The sequence below is a fragment of the Piliocolobus tephrosceles genome, chromosome 21 (assembly GCF_002776525.5).
Source record: "Piliocolobus tephrosceles isolate RC106 chromosome 21, ASM277652v3, whole genome shotgun sequence".
NCBI classification, from domain to species: domain Eukaryota; kingdom Metazoa; phylum Chordata; class Mammalia; order Primates; family Cercopithecidae; genus Piliocolobus; species Piliocolobus tephrosceles.
The window spans coordinates 16,357,523-16,381,841 of record NC_045454.1 but is presented as its reverse complement, the minus strand read 5'-3'; the positions used below and the strand labels follow the sequence as shown (position 1 = coordinate 16,381,841).

The 24,319-nt window shown below is 46.4% G+C and overlaps 1 protein-coding gene across 6 annotated transcripts in view; it reads left to right on the top strand.

The window, feature by feature from the left end:
• HNRNPUL1 (heterogeneous nuclear ribonucleoprotein U like 1) overlaps positions 1-24,319 on the top strand; it is a 47,942-nt gene that overhangs the window by 19,099 nt on the left and 4,524 nt on the right. For all 6 annotated transcript variants that reach the window (XM_023229287.3, XM_023229281.2, XM_023229282.3 and 3 more), the window contains exons 7-12: positions 1,969-2,081; positions 12,829-13,095; positions 15,236-15,358; positions 15,456-15,584; positions 22,413-22,581; positions 23,867-24,151. In XM_023229287.3, the coding sequence (XP_023085055.1) occupies positions 1,969-2,081; positions 12,829-13,095; positions 15,236-15,358; positions 15,456-15,584; positions 22,413-22,581; positions 23,867-24,151 (1,086 nt within the window). The remainder of the gene's footprint in view (positions 1-1,968; positions 2,082-12,828; positions 13,096-15,235; positions 15,359-15,455; positions 15,585-22,412; positions 22,582-23,866; positions 24,152-24,319) is intronic.

The following is a 24,319-nucleotide window of genomic DNA, read 5'->3' as shown; positions in this document are numbered from 1 at the left end:
GGATCAGTGTCTCCTGCCCTTAAACCAAGCTGCAAATAAATTCCCAAGCTCCATTAAGTTCGGTCTGTATTTTCTGTCCAGAGCCTAACCTAGAGGAAAAAGGGGAGCAGAGACCAGTGAGGCCAGGGCTACTTGGGAGGGGGCAGGGGCTGCCTACTGAAAGATTTTGAATTTTGCGGGTCCCCGTCCCCAGACTTCAGTGACCTTCTGGTCTTAAGTAACTGATTATTCTGACCAATTCTGACACCTTCTGCCTTCCGTTTATGATCATACAAATGTTCCAATTATGAAAATAATATGTGTTGCTTATAAGAATTCAGGCCATACAGAAAGGGAAAAATGAAAATCCTTCCTAAACTTGTGAGATAAACTAACCAATGTTAACATTCCATTTGTAGTCTTCCGGACATTTTTTTTTTTTTTGTACATATTCAAACTGGATCACACTAGGACTACCTTGTGTAGCCTTGTTTCAATATATGATGGGCATATTTTTGTAAATAAATACAGCTTTTTGACTACTACATAATTTTCCATTTTATAGTTGCATTATTAAACCAGTCCCCTTCTGTAGCTCATTTAAATTTATTGCAAATTTTTGCTGTTTTAACACTTGAGCCATTATCCTGGTCCGTAATTGCCTGACCACTTAAGACTAATCTTTAAAAGTAGATATATTCTCACTCATAAGTGTTTGTTTAAAAAATGTGTTCAAGGCCGGGCGCGGTGGCTCAAGCCTGTAGTCCCAGCACTTTGGGAGGCCGAGACGGGTGGATCACGAGGTCAGGAGATCAAGACCATCCTGGCTAACACGGTGAAACCCCATCTCTACTAAAAAGTACAAAAAACTAGCCGGGCGAGGTGGCGGGCGCCTGTAGTCCCAGCTACTCGGGAGGCTGAGGCAGGAGAATGGCGTAAACCCGGGAGGCGGAGCTTGCAGTGAGCTGAGATCCGGCCACTGCACTCCAGCCTGGGCCACAGAGCGAGACTCCGTCTCAAAAAAAAAAAAAAAAAATGTGTTCACATGAACTTAGAGAGTGGATTAATAGATAATGATGACTCAGAAGTGTTAGGGGGTAGCAAGGGGGAGGAGGATAAGAAATTGGTTAATGGGTACAGTGTACGTTTTTTAGGTGATGAATACCCTAAAAGCTTGACCACTATGCAATCTGTGCATGTAACAAAATTGCACATGTACCCCACAAATTGGTACCTCCTCAAAAAGGTAGATATGTTACCACAAAAAAAAAAAAGACTCATAGGTCATCTCATTTTATCTCTGTCTCCATTTTGAGATGTAGGTGGTGGCAGTTGATAGGGATGGGAAACAGCCCAGAAGGGTCAAGCACCATATCCAGGGTCACACACCTGGTTTGTAGGAGAACCAGGCCTGGTATTCATGCTTGTCGGCCCCTGCTTTTCTAGCAGCATACTCTTTGGGTTCCGCCCAGGAATCTCTAGGTCAGGTGTCAGCCAGAGCCCTTGGGATCTCTCAGTCATATCACATTAGTACCCAATTCTGTAACCTGAGGAAATCCAGCACCTTTCCTAGGGGTCAGTCCTCATGGTCTCCAGGAGCAAAACCCAGCCCCTTCACTGATTTCTACCATGAGTAGACTGGACTGAATATTGGGTGTCACAAGGAAGGGTTGCATCTCAGCATACCATTCTCCTCCATCCTAGCTCCTGTCTTCCTTTCCTCCCTTTCTGTTCAAATTTCCCTTCTGTGCAGAGTAATTCAGTTGAGCTCCTACTCCCAGACTGGACAACGAAACCCCTCAAGCCCTCCAAAGTTCATCATTAAGGGCTTCCTTTCACCCTTCCCCATCCCTATATTAAAAAGGCATCTGATTAATAAAACCAGTAAAGAAAATGATTTTTTTCTTCAAAAATAAAAGTATGTGACAGCCATTGAGGCTGTTATGACCATCGCAGGTTTAACCTGCCTTTGCCTATTTCTTCCGTCAGGCGAAGAGCCTTTCTCCTATGGCTATGGAGGCACTGGGAAGAAGTCCACCAATAGCCGGTTTGAAAACTACGGAGACAAGTTTGCAGAGAACGATGTGATTGGCTGCTTTGCGGTGAGTGCTAGCAGCCTGTGGGAGTTGGCAGAACCAGATGTTGGGCTACAGACTTCTTTTTCAGGATACCTCTATCCATTGTCTGCCCCATATCCAGCCACTCTCGCCATACTTCTTTGTCTCTGCTTGACAGACTGGAATGTTTACTGTCATTTTGTGGGAAATTCTGTCATTCCATCTCCTCTGGTCTTGTGTGCAAAGTTTTCGGATGACACCCTGAAGAGGTTTGCAGACTTCAGGTGTGCATAGCCTTCCTCCATTCCTAGGTACCAGAGTGACATTTTCTAAACAAACCTAGGAATTTCTTATCTTTCATTGCTAGGAAATAGCCTGTCTGCTCTTGAAGGCAGTGGTGTTGGCTCTTGCCCCATGTTGGCATCATCTTATCCTAAAACTTCTCCCTTTCTTCATCTCACATTGGTTGAGCCAGGCTTCCTACAATGAACTGCCTTCTGGAAGAGTAGAGATGATGCAAAACAGAACAGCTGCTGCTGCCATACTTCAGTCTTTGAGAGCAGTGACCAGCAGTCACTATGCTGTGCAATATGGCTGTCAGCTCTGGTCTGGACTCCCTGGACCCAGTTCTGTTCTTCCACTCAAGCCCTGGACAATTTACACTCCTTGTTTTTCAGTTCCCTCTCAATAAGAATCTTTGCCCCTACCTCAGAATTTCGTATGGAGTCATTAAGTTAATCCTTTAAAAGCACTTATAATAATGCCTGACACACAGTAAGTGCTCAGTAAATATGACTTAATACTATTAACATGAGGAGTTATAAGAGATGTTTGTAAAATGTGCTGTGAGGCCCCAGAGGAAGTGACCACCCAGATGGATTCATCCTCTGAGGCTTGTTCTTTTGCCTTCCTTCATATTTGTACACACGTACTCTTTTTTTTTTTTTTTTTTGAGATGAAGTTTCGCTCTTGTTGCCCAGGCTGGAGAGCAGTGGTGCGATCTCGGCTTAGCACAATCTCTGCCTCCTGGGTTCAAGCTATTCTCCTGCCTCACCCTCCTAAGTAGCTGGGATTACAGGCATGCACCACCATGCCTGACTAATTTTGTAGTTTTAGTAGAGACGGGGTTTCTCCATGTCGGTCAGGCTGGTCTTGAACTCCTGACCTCAGATGATCTGCCCGCCTCAGCCTCCCAAATTTCTGGGATTATAGGTGTGAGCCACCACTCTGGGCCCCTTCTTTTTTTAACTTTGAGATAAATTCAAACTCAGAGAAAACCTTGAGGATAAAGAATTCTCATAGGACCTTATCCAGATTCTAACATTTGCCACATTTGCTTTACCATTTTCATGTTTATGGTGTACATACACATAGAGTTCACTCTTCAACAACACGTGTTTGAATTTCTCTGGTTCACTTACGTGCAGATTTTTTTCAATAAATATATTGGAAACTTCTTGGGAGATTTGCAACAATTTGAAAAAATAGACAAATCATATGGCCTAGATTAAGAAAAAGTTAAGCATGTCATGAATGCATAAAATATAAGTAGATACTAGTCTATTTCATCATTGGCTAGCATAAAATATCCACAAATCTATTACAAAAAGTTAAAACTTATCAAAACTTGTGTCTACATGGTACCATTCCCAGTTGAGAGAAATGTAAACAAACATAATAGTACAGTATTAAATCATAACTGCTTTTCCTTTTTTTGTTTTTTGTTTTGTTTTTTTTGAGACAGATTCTTTCTCTGTCACCCAGGCTGGAGTCTCATGGCATGATCTCGACTCACTGCAACCTCCAACTCCAGGGTTCAAGGGTTCAAGTGATTCTTGTGCCTCAGCCACCCAAATAGCTGGGATTTTTTGTTTGTTTGTTTTGTTTTGAGACGGAGTCTTACTTTGTTGCCTAGGCTGTATAGCACAGTGGCGCAATCTCGGCTCACTGCAACCTCCGCCTCCCGGGTTCAGGAGATTCTCCTGCCTCAGCCTCCTGAGTAGCTAGGATTACAGGCGCATACCACCATGCCTGGCTAATTTTTGTATTTTTAGTAGAGATGAGGTTTCACCATGTTGGCTAGGCTGGTCTTGAACTTCTGACCTTAGGCGATCCACCCACCTCGGCCTCCCGAAGTGCTGGGATTACCAAGTGTGAGCCACTGCACCTGGCCTAATTTTTGTATTTTTTGTAGAGATGGGGTTTCACCGTGTTGGCCAAGCTGGTACTGTGTGTTGTACATCTTCATGTGAGCAGTTCTTTTCAGTAAATTGTGATCACAGTAAAAAGTGATCTCTCGCAATTCTTGTGTATTTTTTAATTATGTTTACTGCAATATTGTAAGCCTTGAGTAACACCATGGGATCCAAACAAAGTGCCACTAGTGATGCTGCAAGTGTTTCTCAGAAACAGAAAAAAGTTACGACATTACAAGAAAAACTTGAATTGCTTGATATGCGCTACAGATTGAGGTCTACAGCTGTAGTTGCCTGCCATTTCAAGATTAATCCAGCATAAGGACCACTGTAAAAAAAAAAAAAAAAAAAAAATTCCCAAAGCCATCACTACTGCTATGCTAGCAAGTGCTAAATCCTTGCACTTTTTATCATATATTGAAAATGCAGGGCCGGACACTGTGACTCACACTTGTAGTCCCAGCACTTTGGGAGGCCAAGGTGGGCAGATCCCTTGAGCCCAGGAGTTGAAGACCAGCTTGGCCATCATGGTGAAAACAAACTTTTAGTATTTTATAAACATAAAAATTAATTGGGTGTGGTGGTGCACGCCTGTAGTCCCAGATACTCAGGAGGCTGAGGATCGCTTGAGCCCAGGAGGTTGAGGCTGCAGTGGGGTATGATTGTCCCACTGCACTCCAACCTGGATGACAGAATGAGACCCTGCCTCAAAAATAAATAAATAAATAAATAAATACTGCAGCTTTTGTGTAGGTACAGGGTGGCTATAAGAAAGGCATACCTGCCAGGTGCAGTGGCTCATGCCTGTAATCCCAACACTTTGGGAGGCCGAGGCAGGTGGATCACGAGGTCAGGAGATCTAGACCATCCTGGTACAACCCCATCTCTACTAAAAATACAAAAAATTAGCCAGGCATGGTGGCAGGCGCCTGTAGTCCCAGCTATTAAGAAGGCTGAGGCAGGAGAATGGCGTGAACCCAGGAGGCGGAGCTTGCAGTGAGCCGAGGTCGCACTACTTCTCTCCTGCCTAGGCAACAGAGCGAGACTCTTTCTCAAAAAAGAAAAAGAAGAAAGGCATACCTATAGGCTATAATTCAAGAAAAAGTGAAGTCATTATATGACAACATAAAGCAAAAGAAAGGTGAAAGATCTAAAGCTGCTGCATTTAATGCCAGCAAAGGATGGTTTAATAACTTTAGAAAGAGGTGCGGCTTAAAAATTGTTAACAGGAAAGGCAGCTTCTGCCAACCAAGAGGCAACAAACAAGTTCCCGGGCATCATTAAGATATAATTGAAGAGAAAGGATATCTGCCTGAACAGATTTTTAATGCAGAGTGCAGTGGTATGATCTCAGCTCACTGCAACCTCCACCTCCCCGGTTCATGCTATTCTACCTCAGCGACCTAAGTAGCTGGGATTACACACGTGCGCCACCACACCCAGCTAATATTTGTATTTTTTGTAGAGATGGGGTTTCGCCAAATTCCTGAGCTCAAGTAGTCTGCCCTCCTTGACCTTCCAAAGTTCTGGGATTATAGGCCGGAGATGCCACACCCAGCAAATTCTGTCAGATTTATGATCAGGACTGTTGTTACTTACAAAGCTGGTAACTCTCAAGCCCTGAATCCTCAACACCAGTTGCCAGTCTTTTGGTTGTACTACAAGGTGTGGACAATGAAAATACTTTTTCTAGATTGGTTCCATGGATGCTTTGTTTCTGAAGTTAGGAAATACCTTTCCAATATGTGGTTCCCTTTTAAAGTTCTTTTGATATTGGAGAATGCCACCAAGAACCCCATGAGTTTAGTACAGAAGGGGTCAAAGTGGTTTACTTGTCCCTAAACAATGAGCTAACCCTTGAACTTTGCAGGGGTTAGGGGCACCAACCCCCATGTAGTCAAAAATCCACGTATAGTTTTTGACTCCCCAAAACTTAACTACTGGCTGAGTGCAGTGGCTCACACCTGTAATCCCAGTACTTTGGGAGGCTAAGCTGGGCAGTTCACCTGGGCCCAGGAGTTTAAGACCAGCCTGGGCAACACAAGGAAACCCTGTCTTTGCCAAAAATGGAAATAAAAATTAGCTGGGCCTGGTGGCATATGCCTGTGGTTCCAGCTACTCAGGAGACTGAGGTGGGGGGCGGAAAAAAGCAAACTAACAGCCTACTGATAACATAAACAGTCAATTAACACATAGACTAGTGTCTACAATTTTTATGCACTCGTGACATACCTAACTTTCCCTTATTTTTTTTTTTTTTTTGGTATTTCTAGTCATAGGGATCTGAGAGTTTTTTCAAATTGTTGCGAGTGTCCAAAAAATATTTTCAGTATATTTATTGAATGAAAAAAGTGTGCATGTAAGTGGACCTGCCCAGCTTGAAGCCAGTGTTGTTCAGAGTCAGCTGTGTTTTCATCTGACCCATTTGAGAGGAGGTTATATACATCGTGTCTTCATTACTTTGGTCTGTATTCCTTCTTCCTTTTTTTTTTTTTTAATAAATGAGACAGGGTCTTGCAGCATTTTCACAGGCAGTGATCCCTCTTCTGATCAGCATGAGAATTTTGACTTGCTTTGTTTCCTGCCTTGGGTAGTTCACCCCTCCTTAGGCAACCTGATGGTCCCTGGCTCTCAGGAGGTCACCATATCAATGCCAAACTTAGTGTGGACAGCCGATGGGCATAGCGCACTACAGCCCAGAACTGGGCTCAAGCCATCCATCCCAGCTAAGTAGCTGAGACCGCAGGTGCACGGCACTGTGCCAGGCTCGGTGTCTACTTTTTTTTTTTTTTTTTTTTTTTGAGAGAAGTCTTGCTCTTGTCTCCCAGGTTTGAGTGCAATGGCTTTATCTTGGCTCACTGTCAACCTCCGCCTCCTGGGTTCAAACGATTCTCCTGCCTCTGCCTCCCAAGTAGCTGGGATTAAGGCGCCTGTCACCACGCCCGGCTAATTTTTATATTTTTTAGTAGAGACGGGGTTTCACCATGTTGGCCAGGCTGGGCTCGAACTCCTGAGCTCAGATGATCCACCCGCCTCGGCCTCCCAAAGTGCTGGGATTACAGGTGTGGGCCACCACTCCTGGTTGGTGTGTATTCTTTTTTTGAGACGGAGTCTTGCTCTGTCGCCTAGGCTGGAGTGCAGTGGCATGATCTCGGTTCACTGCAGCTTCTGCCTCCCAGGTTCAAGTGATTATTTTGCCTCAGCCTCCCAAGTAGCTGGGATCACAGGTGCACACCACCATACCTAGCTAATTTTTGTATTTTTAGTAGACACGGTGTTTCACCATGTTGGTCAGGCTGGTCTCGAACTCCTGACTTCGTGATCTGCCTGCCTCGGCCTCCCAAAATGCTAGGATTACAGGCGTGAGCCACCACACCCGACTGATTCTTAAGAGTAAAGATATTAATGACAGTAAAGTTATTAAATTTAAAACTTGATATAATGCTATTATCTACTGTACATTCACATTTTCTCACTTGTCCCAATAATATTCTTTCGTCCAGTTGAGTGTCTAGTTTAGGATCTGATCTGGTCTGGGATCACATTGCATTCTCTTGCCATGTGTCTAAGTCTCATTTAATCTGAAACAGTTTCTCAGCCTTTCTTTGTGTTTCAGGATCTCAATATCTTTTTTTTTGTTTTGTTTTTGAGACAGAGTTTTGCTCTGTCACCCAGTCTGGAGTGCAGTGGCGTAATCTCAGCTCACCGCAACCTCTACCTCCCAGGTTCAAACGATTCTTCTGCCTCAGCCACCCGAGTAGCGGGGACTACAGGTGCGCGCCACCACACCTGGCTTATTTTTGCATTTTTAGTAGAGACGAGGTTTCACCGTGTTGGCCAGGCTGGTCTCGAACTCCTGACCTCAGGTGATCCACCTGCCTTAGCCTCCCAAAGTGCTGGGATTATAGGTGTCAGGCACTGCGCCTGGCCCTCAATATGTTTTTAATAAAACATTTTTAAAATGAAAACTGTGTTTATACTCTACAAATTGTTCGGTTTTAAACCTTGGATTTTTTTCCCATATAACAGTAAATCTTGGCCATCTTTCCCTGTCCACATAGACAATATATAGCTCTAGCTCGGTTAAAATTGTTTCTTAATAGTTAATCATTGTGAATTGATTTTTTTAAGAATAGGGTTTCCAAAAAAAAAAAATCAAGGAATGTAAAAGGGGATACAGTGTAAAGTCTTCTTTAGACACCCACCCCCCCGCCCCACCCATTTTTCACATATACCCTCCCCACTCTTTTTTTTCATCTCTCTTTTTTTTTTTTTAAACTTACATGTCTTGGGGATCTTTTTATTTAATTAATTTTTTTTGAGACGGAGTTTTGCTCTTGTTGCCCAGGTTGGAGTGCAATGGCGCAATCTCAGCTCACAGCAACCTCTGCCTCCCAGATTCAAGTGATTCTCCTGCCTCAGCCTCCCATGTAGCTGGAATTACAGAGATGTGCCATCCCACCCAACTAACTTTGTAGTTTAGTTTCACCATGTTGGTCAGGCTGGTCTTGAACTCCCGACCTCAGGTGATCTGCCCTCCTTGGCCTCCCAAAGTGCTGGGATTACAAGCATGAGCCACCGTGCCCAGCCTTGGTGGGGATCTTTTTATGGCACTACCAAGAGAGCTTCTTTGTACTTTTATATTGTCTGTAGTCATTGTGTGACTGTACCATAATTGATTTAACCTAGTCCCTCCCTTTAGTGGACATGTCATTACTTTTGCAGCTTTGTATTTAGTGACTGTTTAATGGCTATCTAGTATTCTGAGGCAGGGGTTTGGGTACCCTGCTTTAATTTAGCCCGTCTTCCTGTTAGTGGCTCTGAAAGTTGTTTCCTGGAACAGATAATGCTGCTCATCTTTTTTCCATTTACTGGAGTAACTTGGAGATCTTTTTGTAGCCCCACATATGGATCTCCTGTGCAATTTAGCCACTCCTGCTTCCCCATTGGAGCACATTTTGCTGTGCTGGCATGAGCATTTGGCACATACAATTTTGCATTCTTGTGGGAATGTATTTCTTCTTGAAAGTTAGATTCTGAGTCAAAGGTATATTTTTAAATTTTGATAGCTACCACCAAGACTACACTCCAAACACGTTGCAGTAATTTAACTTGTCACTGTGTGACAGTGTTTGCCAAAGTCTGTTCTTTCAGTGTATGAGGTTCTTTGGGTATGTGGCGGTATGGAACTCTAGGCCTTGACTCTTGCTTCAACCAGAACATCTCTGCATCCAGTCTTAAGATTCCTTGTATAGTTTTCTTTGTTCAGAAGATACCACAACTTTAAAAAGGCTCAGAGTGAGGAGTTGGTGGCGATGTAAAAATCACTGGTCTCCTGGAACAAGACAGGAGGACATGGGTGTCAAACCTCAAGTTCTCAATTTGCAAAACAAAAAGGCAAAACAGCCTTCCAAGTGAAGAACAGAATAACCCATTTCAGCAAACCATAAAGAGTATGATACTTAGAGCCTCGGGACAACAGAAAGAGGTGTGAGACACCAGACTGTAAAAATGGCAGGCTCTGAATTACGCGAGGCTTCAGGAGTTTGGGTCTTTAGGCCTGGGACTGACACAGAAGTGTTTTAGCAGGAACAACACAACTCCGCTTGCCTCTTGGTCAGATGGCTCTGTTGGTGGTAGATTGGTTGGTTGAGGGCGCTGGTTTTGTGCATTATGGTAAGTTCCTATAGTGAAGCTGGTGGCCATAAGGAAGGCCTACACCTTTACACAGTCATATCTGCTCTCCAAGGTCTTTTTTTTTTTTTTTTTTTTTTCCTGAGAAGGAGTCTAGCTGTTGCCAGGCTGGAGTACTGTGGCGCGATCTTGGCTCACTGCAACCTCCAACTCCCTGGTTCAAGCGATTCTCCTGCCTCAGCCTCCTGAGTAGCTGGGATTACAGGCACTCGCCACCATGACTGGCTAATTTTTGTATGTTTAGTAGAGATGGAGTTTCACCATGTTGGCCACGATGGTCTTGATCTCTTGACCTCATGATCCGCCTGCCTCAGCCTCCCAAAGTGATGGGATTACAGGCGTGAGCCACTGTACCCAGCCGCTCTCCATGGTCTAGACGTGGGTGCATGCTTAGAGATGAACAAGCATGAGAGCGACTGACACAGAGCTGTGTGCTTTGAGCACTGAGGAGGTTAATGGGAAAGCTGGTCAAGGGAGGGTGCTTCTGTCGCTTCTTGAAGGGCAGTTCCCAAGGTGGTCACCTGAATAGAGAAAGAAACTGTACTTTTATATCAGAGACTGAACCTTGTATTTTGCTTCTGTTTGCTAATCTCAAGTTTTGAGCCTTTTCTTCTCTGAGATGGGCATTTCGAAAAATATTTACCAAAAGTTTTAAAAATATAAATTTTAAAGAGGACAAAAACACTAAGAAAAAAAAGAGCCTCTCATATCCTGCAGCCAAAGCGATGTTTCCAAACACAGTTTTGAGCAGGCTGCTCCACTATTCAAAGTAAGTCAGAGACTCTGCTCTGCCACCAGCATCAAGTTCAAATTCCTGTGGTAACTTAGAATCCCTCACATGCCGAGGTAGGCCATGTCCCCCTCCCAGCACTTCAGTCCCAGCCCCTAATTTCTAGCACAGTGCCTGGCATCTTGCAGTGATGGCTCACTGTGTGTGCTCACTTGTGTGATCACTGTGTATTAAATGTACCAGCCCATTTAGCAGAATAAACATAGGCTGTATAAAATAGTATTACTCCCCCTCCCTTTTTTGATAAAGATACAAGATGAAATAACAAAGGCCACAAGTTAGTAAAGGGTAGAACCGAAGCCATCCACCTTCTAAAATGGGCTGAGCGCGGTGACTCACACCTGTAATCCCAGCACTTTGGGAGACTGAGGCGGGTGGATCACCTGAGGTCAGGAGTTCCAGACCAGACTGATCAACATGGAGAAACCCCATCTCTACTAAAAATACAAAATTAGCTGGACATGGTTTCACATGCCTGTAATCCCAGCTACTTGGGAGGCTGAGGCAGGAGAATCGCTTGAACCTGGGAGGTGGAGGTTGTGGTGAGGTGAGATTGTGCCATTGCACTCCAACCTGGGCAACAAGAGTGAAACTCTGTCTCAACAAAAAGAGGGGAGTCTTAATTACTAACTTTAGCAATTCAATAAGTAGTTGTTACAGAATAAATGAATGTGGTCCCTGCATGGCTCTTCAGCCATTCCTGAATTACTTCCCCCTCATCTTTTATGCCTCAGCCAACCTGACGTTATGTTCTGTCACTGCTAGGCTTATATACAAGCAACTGAGAAACCTCCTCAGAAACTTGCTTCTAGGTAGGTCATCTTACTGAATTATGATAGAGTATCCTTGTCTCATTCCCCACTGGTTCTTAAGCTCTGTCGGTCCCAGATTACGCAGACATACGTATCAGAAAGAGTATGAACTCAGGGAACATGTTGAACAAGCTGAACTCAGTTCGAAAAGGCCCTGCTGTGGCTTTTCTTCAGCTGTTATACTCATAGACTGCCCTTTTTGGGTTTCTTTTGTTTGTTTTTGTAGAGGTGGGGTCTCTGTTACCCAGGCTGTACTTGAACTCCTGGCTTCAAGTGATCCTCCTGCCTTGGCCTCTCAAAGTGATGGGATTATAGGCGTGAGCCACTGCGCCTGGCTCTTTGTCAGTTTTCAGGACAGGACTGGATCACCTTTTCCTTCATCTTCATCTCAGTCTAGGCACAAGACTCAAATACAAATACTTGGAGCTTCTTTTTTTTTTTTTATTTTTTTTTATTTTGAGATGGAGTCTTGCTGTGTCGCCCAGGCTGTAGTGCAGTGGCACAGTCTTGGCTCACTGCAAGCTCCGCCTCCCGGGGTTTATGCCATTCTCCTGCCTCAGCCTCCCAAGTATCCGGGACTACAGGCGCCCGCCACCTCACCCGGCTAGTTTTTTGTATTTTTTAGTAGAGATAGGGTTTCACTGTGTTAGCCAGGATGGTCTCGATCTCCTGACCTCGTGATCCGCCCGTCTCGGCCTCCCAAAGTGCTGGGATTACAGGCTTGGGCCACCGCGCCCGGCCGGAGCTTCTTAAAATTACCTGCTTTAGGACGGGTACAGTGGCTCAAGCCTATAATTCCAGCAGTTTGGTAGGCCAAGGTGGGAAGATCACTTGAGTCCAGGATTTCAAGACCAGCTTGGGCAACATAACAATACTCTGTCTCTACAAAAAGCTTAAAAATTAGCCAGGTGTTGTGGAACATGCCTGTAGTCCCAGCTACTCAGGAGGCTGAGGTGGGAGGATTGCTTGAACCTGGAAGTTTGAGGTTGCAGTGAGCCCTAGCTAGCTGTGCCACTGCACTCAGCCTGAGGGACAGGGTGAGACCCTGTCTCAAAAAAAAAACTCTTGTTTACTTGGTTCATATCCACCAACTTTGGGGTCTTAGGCAGGGAGGACTTTGAGCTGGACATGCTCTGAGATGTTCACTGATGCTGCCCAGCTTACCTGTATGTTGGGGAAGGATGCACTTCAATCTGGAAAGCTGTCCATATTCTACTCCCTGCATCTACTGTCTCCCACGTGTGACTCCCAGTGCCCACGGCAAGAGTTGGCAATCATATTCCTTTGGCTTTTTCTGCTAGGACTTTGAATGTGGAAATGACGTGGAACTGTCCTTTACCAAGAATGGAAAGTGGATGGGCATTGCCTTCCGAATCCAGAAAGAAGCCTTGGGGGGTCAGGCCCTCTATCCTCATGTCCTGGTGAAGAATTGTGCAGTGGAGTTCAACTTTGGACAGAGGGCAGAGCCCTACTGTTCTGTCCTCCCGGGGTTTACCTTCATCCAGCATCTTCCCCTTAGTGAGCGGATCCGGGGCACCGTTGGACCAAAGAGCAAAGCAGAATGTGAGGTGAGTGGGGCCAGAATGTATTGGTGGCCACCTTGCTGCCAAGACAGAGGAGACACACACACACACAGGCTTGCTGCGTGAGTAGCCTTGGGGCAAGAGGCCACTTTGTCCAGCTCCTCAGGGTTGGACTCAGAGCTGAAAAACTGCTCTGAGTGTGAGGTGAGGGCTGTTGGTGTGATCTAAGTTGAAGTCAGAGAGGCTACCTAAATCTCAGAAAGATTCCCTCTTCTTCTTAAGTGAGGCCAGAATATGGGAAAAGGAAGCTTTTCTTACAGCAGAAAAGGACACTAGGCACTTCTTGGGGAGTGCACTGTGCCATCAAGTGTTCTTTTTTTTTCTTTAGAGACAGGGTCTCGCTCTGTCACCCAGGCTGGAGTGCAGTGGTGCGATCACGGCTTACTGCAGCCTTGACCTCCCAGGCTCAAGTGATCCTCCCACCTCAGCTTCTCGAGTAGCTGGGACCACAGGTACATGCCACTATGCCCGGCTAACTTTTTTGGCCACTGAGCTTGGCCCACCGAGTGTTCTTAAAGGAGGTTGAGTAAGTTCCACCTCTCACCCAGAGCTATCATAAGAGATAAATGACCTTTGGGATGATTTGATTCCAAGAGCTATACTAGTGTCTTTTTTCTTAAAACAATATTTTTCTTGTATGTGTAAGTTATTTATGCTTGTTCTAAAAAATTAAGAAGTAAAGAAATTTTAATTTTCATAATGCCATCATCTACAAATAAGTTTACTTGCAGAGTTTTGGAGGTCATCTGTTCTTTTTAATGTGCTAAGTGCCTGTTTTATGCTCACAAACATGTATCATTGAGATTTTATGGTATAAGCATTATGATGCCCTGCCCTTTTCACTTCACATTATTTTGTGAGCTTTATCGCATCACGTGAAAACCCCTCTTTGAACATCATTTTTTCTTTTTTAAAAATCCTTCAAGGAAATGAACATCATTCTTAATGACCTTACAAACTACTCACCATTCCCCTCTAGTCGGGCATTTAAGATGCATCTGTGTTTACCAAATTCTAAATGTACTGATTAGGTGCAATTCATGTCCTTGTGTGTGCAGCTCTGTTCCTATTTCATACTTCAAGAAAGTTGTACCACTTCTCCTACCCACTCCGTGGGGCCAGTCCAGTACACAGCCTTCCCTGGGCTGTTGGTGGGGAGGGGTCACATAATCCTGTAAATGGGCTGGGTTTGGTGGCAAACGCCTATTAATTCCAGCACTTTGGGAGGCCAAGGAGGGAGGAGGATCCCTTGAGTATAGGAGTTTGAGACCAGTCTGGGCAACATAGGGAGACCCTCATTTCTACCAAAAAAAGAGAGAAAAAGATTAGCTGGGTGTGATGGTGTGTGCCTGTAGTTCTGGCTACTCTGGAGGCTGATGTAGAAGGATTGCTTGAGCCTGGGAGTTCAAGGCTGCAGTGAGCTGTGATTGGGCCATTTCACGCCAGCCTGGGCAGTAGAGTGAGACCCTGTCTCAAAAAAACAAAATCCTATAAATGTTAATGATGACAGCACTTGGTTTTTTGTTTTTGTTTTTGTTTTTCCCCAAAGTCCTAGGATTATAGGCGTGAGCCACCGTGCCTGGCTAGCACTTGACTTAATGCTCACCCTGTCCCAGGCACTGTGCTTAGAGTCTCACAAGCCTGATCTTTTCGAATCCCAAAACCAATACTGTGAGGTACATGCTATTATTGCTTCCACTTTGCAGAGGCAGCCACAGCTCAGAGGTCCAGAGTCACACTCAAAACAGTCACCAACCGGCCGGGCGCGGTGGCTCAAGCCTGTAATCCCAGCACTTTGGGAGGCCGAGACGGGCAGATCACGGGGTCAGGAGATCGAGACCATCCTGGCGAACACGGTGAAACCCCGTCTCTACTAAAAAATACAAAAAAAACTAGCTGGGCGAGGTGGCGGGCGCCTGTAATCCCAGCCACTTGGGAGGCTGAGGCAGGAGAATGGCGTGAACCCGGGAGGCGGAGCTTGCAGTGAGCTGAGATCCGGCCATTGCACTCCAGCCTGGGTGACAGAGCGAGACTCCTTCTCAAAAAAAAAAAAAAAACAGTCACCAACAAGGCGAGTGGCGCCACACCACCACGCCGCAACACCTTCTCTGTCTTATTCTTGTAGATTCTGATGATGGTGGGCCTGCCTGCTGCTGGCAAGACCACATGGGCCATCAAACACGCAGCCTCCAACCCTTCCAAGAAGTACAACATTCTGGGTACCAATGCCATCATGGATAAGATGCGGGTAAGGACAGCCACTGGACTCTCCTTACTCACCTCCCACCTACTGAGTGCTGCCCTGCAACTAAAACCACTCACCCCTCACCAATTCCTGCCTGCAGGTGATGGGCCTACGCCGGCAGCGGAACTATGCTGGCCGCTGGGACGTCCTGATCCAGCAGGCCACCCAGTGCCTCAACCGCCTCATCCAGATCGCTGCCCGCAAGAAACGCAACTATATCCTAGATCAGGTATTTAATGATGACCATTGTGTCCTCAGGAGAAGGGAGGGGACCCCTTGTGTGCCTGGGAATCTCCCTCGGGTCCCTTTTTTTTCCCCCATAATGATGATGGACTGCTGTGCTAGTCGGGGGGTCAGACCTTGTCATACATGATGATCCTACACACAGCTGAGCCCAGACTGGGATCATGATCTAGGCCTACTTACTACTCAGACTCATCAGCAGCCCCAAAGAACATCAGGTAAATACTGTTTAGCAAAATGGAAGGAGTATGGATTTCCGAGCCTGACAGACTGGGGCTTAAATCCCAGCTCGGCTACTCCCTAGCTCTGTGCCTTTGGGCAGCTGACTTTATCCTCTGAATCTCCATCTCTTGGTTTATAAAACAGGGATCTCAATAGCATCTGCACACCTAACACAGGACCTGGCACTTAGTAGCTGGTGATTATTGTTAAATACTCTACAGAATAGGTAGAGTAGCTTTCATGCCAACAGCAGTGCTGTAAGGTAAATGCTATTATTGCTTCCATCATATTCTCTTCACAAATACGTATGACTGGCAGGTACATACCTAAGTCATATTTTCTACCTACATTTCAGTTAATGGTGGAGTTCTTAACATCAGGGACCTTGGAAGCTTTGCAGTTGAACATATTGTATGCAGGTGCAGGTGTATCCTTTTTACAAAAAAGAAGAATAAAAAAAACTTAGACAATTTTTTTTGTCCCTATCAGCATTCTTAAAAGGATGAGTGACCCAAAACTCATTACAGATTCCTGTCCCAGAGTAATGAGTTCGACATGGTTATTTCCTATGCAACGTCATACTTAACATTTGTCCTGAAGGCTTTCACAAGTAACAAAGGGTGTTTCCTTATTTTCTATATTTGGGGATCTGTGAATGAGCCTTTGTTCCCTTTAGCCTTGCATTTGTGCTTTCTTAAGAACCTGTAAGTGAGTAAATATGTAAACTAAGTCACACCCTGCCCTTGTAGCCTTCCTGAAGTGCCTTCCATACGTGTAGGCCTGGGTGCTTGGTGACCATAAGTTTAAAGGGCTCCTGATAAGAGTGGAGGTGATGACAGTGTTTGGCTTTGTCACAATGGTAGTTGGCTTGTTAGAAGGAAATCACCAGGGACCAAGTTGCCTTCACATAGGAATGAGGATCCTACACAGAACAGTTGAGCACAGGATAGTCTAAAAACCATCCATGGTTATCCCCCCAGCTCGGCCCCATCAGTATTGTATACAATCAATATTCTCTCCACTTTGAAGATTTGTCTTTTAAACCCTTGGCCTCACTTTGCCTGATCCTCCTTGTCAGGGCATGTTAGAATTTTAGTCTGAATTGACCCCATTTGGACTCATTGTCGTGAAAGGGAGAGCAGTAATACCATTTCAACACTCTTGAGGATACATACCTCTTTTGGATACCCCAGCCAGTATTCCTGCCTGTCTTTTTCTTGGTTTGCTGGTTAAATCAGCTATGAAACCCATTTCAAATATGTGGCCCAGGGTAGAATGATTATAGTCTAGAGTGGATCGTCTAACATCTCTGTCCAGGATGCTGAAGTGGGTTTTCTCTGGAAGCCAGGCCCATGACAGCTTTGCACTCTGAAGACCTACTGTCAGCCTTCTTGGCTGCTGCTGGCTTGTTCAGGGACAGGGTCTAGGGCTGTACCGGGTATGCCTGTGGTCTTCGGGGCTACCAGCCTCCTGCTTAAGGGACATGTGGGTCAGGCCAAGTGATCTGGGCCAACAGTGAGACAGAGAACCTAAACTCTGAAGGCTGGGGAGGAGGGTTCTCTGGTTAACCACAGATTGGAGGATTGACTCGGGGCCTGAAGCCATAGGCTACTCAGGCTGAGGGAGGGAGTATAAAGCCAGTGGTTTCACCTATTTTGGCCTAAACCCCAAAAGTGGGTTCCAGAAAACTCTGGGTATGAGAAAGAGGGAGAGGGAAGTTGTGTGTTTGTGTATAGAAGGTTCAGAGTAGGTCCCTGGCCAATCCTGGCACTTCCATTCCACTAGCTTTGGCAGTGACAGGTAAGTTGATGATGCATAGCTGTCTCCTGGGCTAGGTGGAATTTCCAAAGGGGAAACCCATACTACAGGCAAAGTCCCTGCAGTTCCTGGATCTCAGCCCAGAACCATCTTTTGCCTCCACTAGTTTTTCCTGAGTGGTCAGACCTCCCCACATTTGGCTCTTCCAGCCTCATGTTATGTAGGTTGGCCTCAGAAATGCTCATCCTTGAGAGGGAAGGAGAGGTTGTCTGCAGAAGCCAGGTGGGCCTGTGTAAGCCAGGATTCTGCGTTTGTCTGGCCAGGACTCTACCGCCTACCCTGGGATGTAATTAGGCACAAACTCTCAGGTATATGGGGGCTTTGACCTACCTTCTATGATAACCTGAGTAGCCTCTTCAGGTCATGTGGGCATCACAGCTATGGAACATCAGAGGAGAAAAAAGAGGCAGACCAGAGAGGAAACTGAGGCCTCTACAGAGGACTATAGGACTGCTAAGTCACACACTCAGTATGCTGATAGATCACAGCCCTGCTGACTTCCCAAACAGCCATAGTCTAGAATGGTTGGGGCAATGGTGGGAATTTGGGGAAGCTTTCTGGAGGTGGAATGTCTGGGTCAGGGCACAGAGGATGATTAAAAGAGTTGGGGCTTTGTTCTGAGGAGAGTGGGGAGTCATGGTTAGGCTTTCATCCAGAGGAATATGGATAAATTTACCTGGCTAGTAAAAGGCTGCAGAGGAGAGAGAAAGGGGAAGTAGAAGGCCACATTACTTCAGGTGGCTCTTTGGGGTCCTCTGTTGGAGGTGGGAAGCCTCTGGAATGAGATGCTTTCTGGCCTTGTCCCAGAGGGCCTCAAAATGGAGTACAGAACAGGAACTGACTGGCCTGCTGTGAGGCAAACAAGTTGCCCTTCTGGAGGCTTCTGGGGAGCCTCTGCAGGGCCATGTTGCCCAAACCCACCCCAGAGTAGGACACTGTTGCCTAGGAGTTCCATTAGAGGGCTCTAGCAGCCCAGAGCCAGGCCAGGCATCAGTTAGAATCAGGGCCGGATGGGTTGACATCACAGTCAGAACATGTCATTCTAGTCCTCATTTGCATCGTGGTCAGCAGGTGCCACACTTTTGCCTGAAACAGAAACCCAGGGCTAGAACAGTGTCCCACAGTAACCTGCGTCTTATTTGCAGGCCTTGGAAAAGGGATGTTTCTTTACTTCATCCCTGACCAACCATCCCTAGAGCCTGAAGCTTATTCCATTCTTCATACTCCAGCCAGTTCTTTTCCTATAAATGTGGTTCTTTTGGCTGGAATTCACCTCACTCTGAGTTCAAAGCAAATCTTTCCTTATCATGGCCTTAACTTTGCTCCTCAGATCTACCTAGGTTTCTCCTGCTGCCAGTATGACCCTGGTGAGCTATGACAAGTGAGAGTAGACAGGGACAGTGGGGCTTGAGAGAGCCTGGGCTGTCACATCATCACTCGTACCTGCTGTGTTCCCTCCTCTCTCCCTCAGACTGGTACACACCAAAACTCCCCATATAGTTTCTCTGAGAAACCCAACTCGTGTCCCTTAGTCTATGTCACAGGGGCCAGGGAACACAACCAGCCACATTTTCTCTCAGAATCAACATCTTCAAGCAGGGTGGGACTGGGAGAAGCAGGAGCTAGGCAGAGGGAACGAAAGCAACTGGAAAAGCTGACCTAGCTGTTGTGCTGGTCTCATAGCAACAGCCGCCAGCAGCCCCCAGCGACCACAGAAGTGCTGGGCTGGTCCAGGGGCTGTGACCTCACTGTGTTTGCTGTGGCAACAGCCACCAGCAGCTAATTCCCTTTCCTCCAGGAAAGCCAAGTATTTGCATTTCTGCTGGTGTGGTTTAGATACTCTTCTTCCCTTCCCCAAGCCAAGGAGTAAGTGGAGGGAGGCACAGTCTTAAAAATCATTGCTGAGGATTCTCAGCACCTCAATTCCGAAGTGCCTGAGAAGCCATCTCTCAGAGCCTGCCCACTTCCAAGGACAAAGGCCAGCTATTTATGAGTCCAATCTGCTCCGCCTCCGTTCCTCCCATCCCATGAAGCTGCAGGGACTAGCTGTCTTGGCAGAATTGCTTCTCTTCTCTGTCTCCTCATCAGTACATTGACAGGGCAGTTGTACCACATGGAAGACCTCAGGACGTGTCACTCCATGCCCTGGCAGTTCAGAGGAATCAAAGTAGGATCACTTAGGAGCAAAAAAAAAAAAAAAAAAGGCAGAATGGTCTGGGGCCATATCCATCCTGGCATCTACCTATTGTGGGCTTTTGTGTTAGAAGAAAATTATATTTAGCTGAGGAAGCCAAACTCCTTCTTCCTGTGACCAGATGCCACGTTCTGTTTGCTTTTAGGAATGGAGTCAAAGAAGAGTAGCGGGGAGAGGGGACTTAACTTTTCCTCTGTAACATGATGTTCCTTTTCAAACCATTGTGGCCCAAGGGCTCTTTGTGGGCCAGTGTCCAAGACCCCAAGAACAAGTATGTGTGTGCCTGTCACCCACATGACTGCCCACATCCTCCTTCATGGGGGTGGGGACACTTTGCCTGGGGGACAGGGAAGAACATTTTTTCCTGGCGCATGGTTCAGGGCCGGAGGATCTGGTTAGTTTAAGCAGCTGCACCCATGGCCCAAAACTTCCAATAGATCTGTGCTGGAGTCCCTGGCCCCTGGCTAATCCACATCCAGCACCCTGTGCCTATGTCTTAGAAGAGGATCTCTTGTAACCTTGTTTTTTCCTTGGTACTTTCCACTGAGAAGCCTCTCCTGGATAGTCAGTCCTACAGGCCTTATTTTCATATCCACTCTGGGTGTTGACTTCTTTCACTGCCCACCCCCGTTGGCACTTGCCAGAGACTTTTACATCTGCAAATCCTCTCCAGAGCCAGGACGAGGGTGATGATCCTTGTCTTTCAGACAAGGAAATTTGAGACTCAGGCTACTTGAGGACTTGTCTGGAGTCTCACAAATAGTAAAGGGCACAGCGGGGATTTCAAGCCCAAATTTCTTCCCCAAATCCTGTGTTCTTTCCACCCTGTCTCACTGTCCCTGTCTTTCTGCTTGGGAGATCACTATAAGCGTAACCTTTTCTTTGGTCTGAGTTGCTTTAAGTCAACATGACAGTATAAATATCTACCCAGTGATGACCACATCAGTGGCAGCTCACAGTTGTTGAGTGTTGGCTGTGAGCCAGGGCCTGGGCTTAGACGAGGGCTTTTACTCACATGGACTCATTCAGTCTTCACAGCAACCATAAGACATCCATGCCGTTTTCCCTTTTCAGAGCTTGATTTTACAGAGGCTGAGGCTGGGCCATCCCAGTGCACTGCCTTCTTCTCCGTCAAGGTGTCTCCCGCCCTGGAGGCCACCTGTGTCCCCCTACTTGAGTAGTTTCTTGCACTTTCTCAGTTGCTTTATGGACATTCTCTTACTCAGTTCTTGCCAGCCCAGGGAGGGAGGGTTTTCAACACCGTATTACAGATGAGGCAACCGCAAGGACTGGCCAAGGTGCGTTAATAGCCACACCAGGACTTGACCCTAGACTCTTTGCACCCAACTAGGCCGTATCTTCAGAACACATGTTTTTTGTTGTTCATTTGTACATGCCCCTTTACAGATTGTTTCCCCCATCTGTGGCTTCTTTCTTGGGTGTCTGTTAGAGCCACTAAAAAATTGTCTAAATGCAGTTAAAAACTCTTTACTCCGTTTCTGCTGAGTTCCCGAGTTTCCATAGGGAGGGTACTTATATAGGTGCCTGGGTCTCACTTCTAGAGGTTCAGGCTCAGGAAGTCTCAAATGAAGTTTGGGCTGCTCACTTTTTAAGTAGTGTCCACGTGATTCAAGTATACAGGCTGAGTCTATGGAACCCTGAGTCCAACAGAGGTAGACCCCATTCCCAAAGGGCCCAACATGAAGGAGGTATTCAATAAATGGAAGCTGATGTTGTTACTGCTTTCAACCACATATGTGCTAGAGCACTGCTGTGCCAGCACCAGCCCAGGACACACCTGCCATCACTTAGAGGAAGAGAAGGAAACATTAGGAGGAAAACTGCACTTGTGAGAAGCAGAGACTCCTGACCTGTCAAGCTTGCTGGTTAGAAGCTTGTGGGTGAGGCTGATGTTTCAGAGAAGGACTGAGGGAATAAAAGAACCAATGTTAATGAGAACAAACTACAAAACTGTCCAAAGGAGCTGGTTAATTAGTAGCATAACTTATCTATAGGTATTATACAGCCATTAAAAAAGAATACTGCACAGAAAAACTTTAGAGAAAGTTTCATGTTACATGAAAAAGAGCCTTAGGAGGATGTGCATAATACAATTCTTTTTGTGTAAGAAATCACATAGATACTTCTAAAAGCGCACGGAAGAAATTCATTCTTCATTCTCTCTGGAAGTAGGGCTGGCACTAAGGGAATGCAGGGCTTTTTCCTCTAAACTTTATGCCTTATACTGTGAATTTTTTTACCAAGAGTATGTATTAACTTTTAGAATAGGGGAAAGAAATTGTAAGGCCCAGTACCAAGAGCAAATAGGATTAAAAAGCAAAGTCCCAACCATTAGGAGTCCTTTGCCCTGTGCCTGTCTGCAGCAACTTACCTAAGTCAGTTCATTTGCTGAGGGTGACTCAGGAATCTTCAAAGTAAAGAAGAGCTGTTTCCTGAGTTTCTCTGCTTACAAGGAGCACTAATATCCTTTTCTCAGTCCCTGGCCTACATAATAACCCTCAGAGGAAAAAACCAACTCTTAATGTACCATCTCTTGCCTCTTCTGTTACCTTACCTTAGACAAACGTTTATGGGTCAGCCCAGAGACGAAAAATGAGACCATTTGAAGGCTTCCAGCGCAAAGCCATTGTGATTTGTCCCACTGACGAGGACCTAAAAGACCGAACAATAAAGCGAACCGACGAGGAAGGGAAGGATGTCCCAGATCATGCGGTCTTAGAAATGAAAGGTAGGAAATGAGTGCTTCCCAGAGGAACATCACCACGGGGTCCTGGAGAGAAGAAGCTCTTTACTCAGTTTGCCCTTCCCTGGCTCCCTAATGATTTCTTTTTTGATCTTATTCTTTCTTTGCTTCTACTTTGTCCCTTCCTTGTCTACCACAGCTGTGAATGGAAAAGCTACCCATTTCTCTTGTGTCGGGGTTTTCTTTTTTCTTTTTTTGAGGTGGAGTCTTGCTCTGTCGCCCAGACTGGAGTGCAGTGGCACGATCTCGGCTCACTGCAACCTCCACCTCCTGGGTTCACGCCATTCTCCTGCCTCAGCCTCCCCCCAAGTAGCTGGGACTACAGGCTCCCGCCACCACGCCCGGCTAATTTTTTGTATTGATGGGACGGGGTTTCACCATGTTAGCCAGGATGGTCTCGATCTCCTGACCTCATGATCCTCCCACCTCGGCCTCCCAAAGTGCTGGGATTACTGGCTTGAGCCACTGCGCCCGGCCTTTTGTCGGGGTTTTCAGGTGGGATGGGACTGGGGCAGCATGAGGGAAAGGATGTATGCAAGCTAAAGCTTAAAGTCCTGTGTGCTCACCCTGCCTCTGGCCGCAGATGGGCTGACTGTGGGCAAGCCTCAGTTTGTTTCTCAGTAAAAATAGGGATGGTGGTGCCATCTGTCTGACCCATTCCCTGGGGTGAGGCCTGAGGGAGCTGAGCACTGTGGCTTAGGTGGATCTTAGCCACCTCTTCAGAAAAGGGAGGAGTCTTTGTTAGCCCCTGACAGCAGGCTGAGGAGTTGGGACTTTTTCTACCTCTTTCTTCTTCTTCTCTCTCTCTCTCTCTCTCTTTTTTTTTTTTTTTTTTTTTTGGAGATGGAGTCTTGCCCTGTCACCTAGGCTGGAGTGTAGTGGTGCGATCTTGGCTCACTGCAATCTCTGCCTCCGGAGTTCAGCCAGTTCTCCTGCCTCAGCCTCCCGAGTAGCTGGGACTACAGGTGCCTGCCACCATGCCTGGCTAATTTTTGTATTAGTTTAGTAGAGACAGGGTTTTGCCCTGTTGGCCAGGCTGGTCTCGAACTCCTCACCTCAGGTGATCCACCCGCCTCGGCCTCCCAAAGTGCTGGGATTACAGGTGTGAGCCACCGCGCCAGCCCTTCTGTCTGCCTCTTTCTTATTCACTACTCCAGTTTTCTTCACCTTCTCCCTTCTGGAAGGCCACTCTTCTGGGTGGAGGGGACCAGACTTCAGAAGGTACTGACCTCTTCTTCTTGTTCCCTCTGGGGCGCTCCCTTCCTCCTAGCCAACTTCACGTTGCCAGATGTTGGGGACTTCCTGGATGAGGTTCTATTCATTGAGCTGCAGCGGGAGGAAGCAGACAAGCTCGTGAGGCAGTACAACGAGGAAGGCCGCAAGGCTGGGCCACCCCCTGAAAAGCGCTTTGACAACCGAGGTGGTGGTGGCTTCCGGGGCCGCGGGGGTGGCGGTGGCTTCCAGCGCTATGACAACCGAGGACCCCCTGGAGGCAACCGTGGCGGCTTCCAAAACCGAGGGGGAGGCAGCGGTGGAGGAGGCAACTACCGAGGAGGTGAGACATCTCACACACAGTACTCTCCACTTTCTGTTCCCAGGTTGGGGCTGGGCTTTGACTGCTTATTGAATCAGCAACTGAAGTTTTCTGAGCTCCAGCTGTGAGTTAAACTCTGGTAGAAAACTGAAACAAGTCAGACACGGAGACCTCAGAAATGCTCCCGCT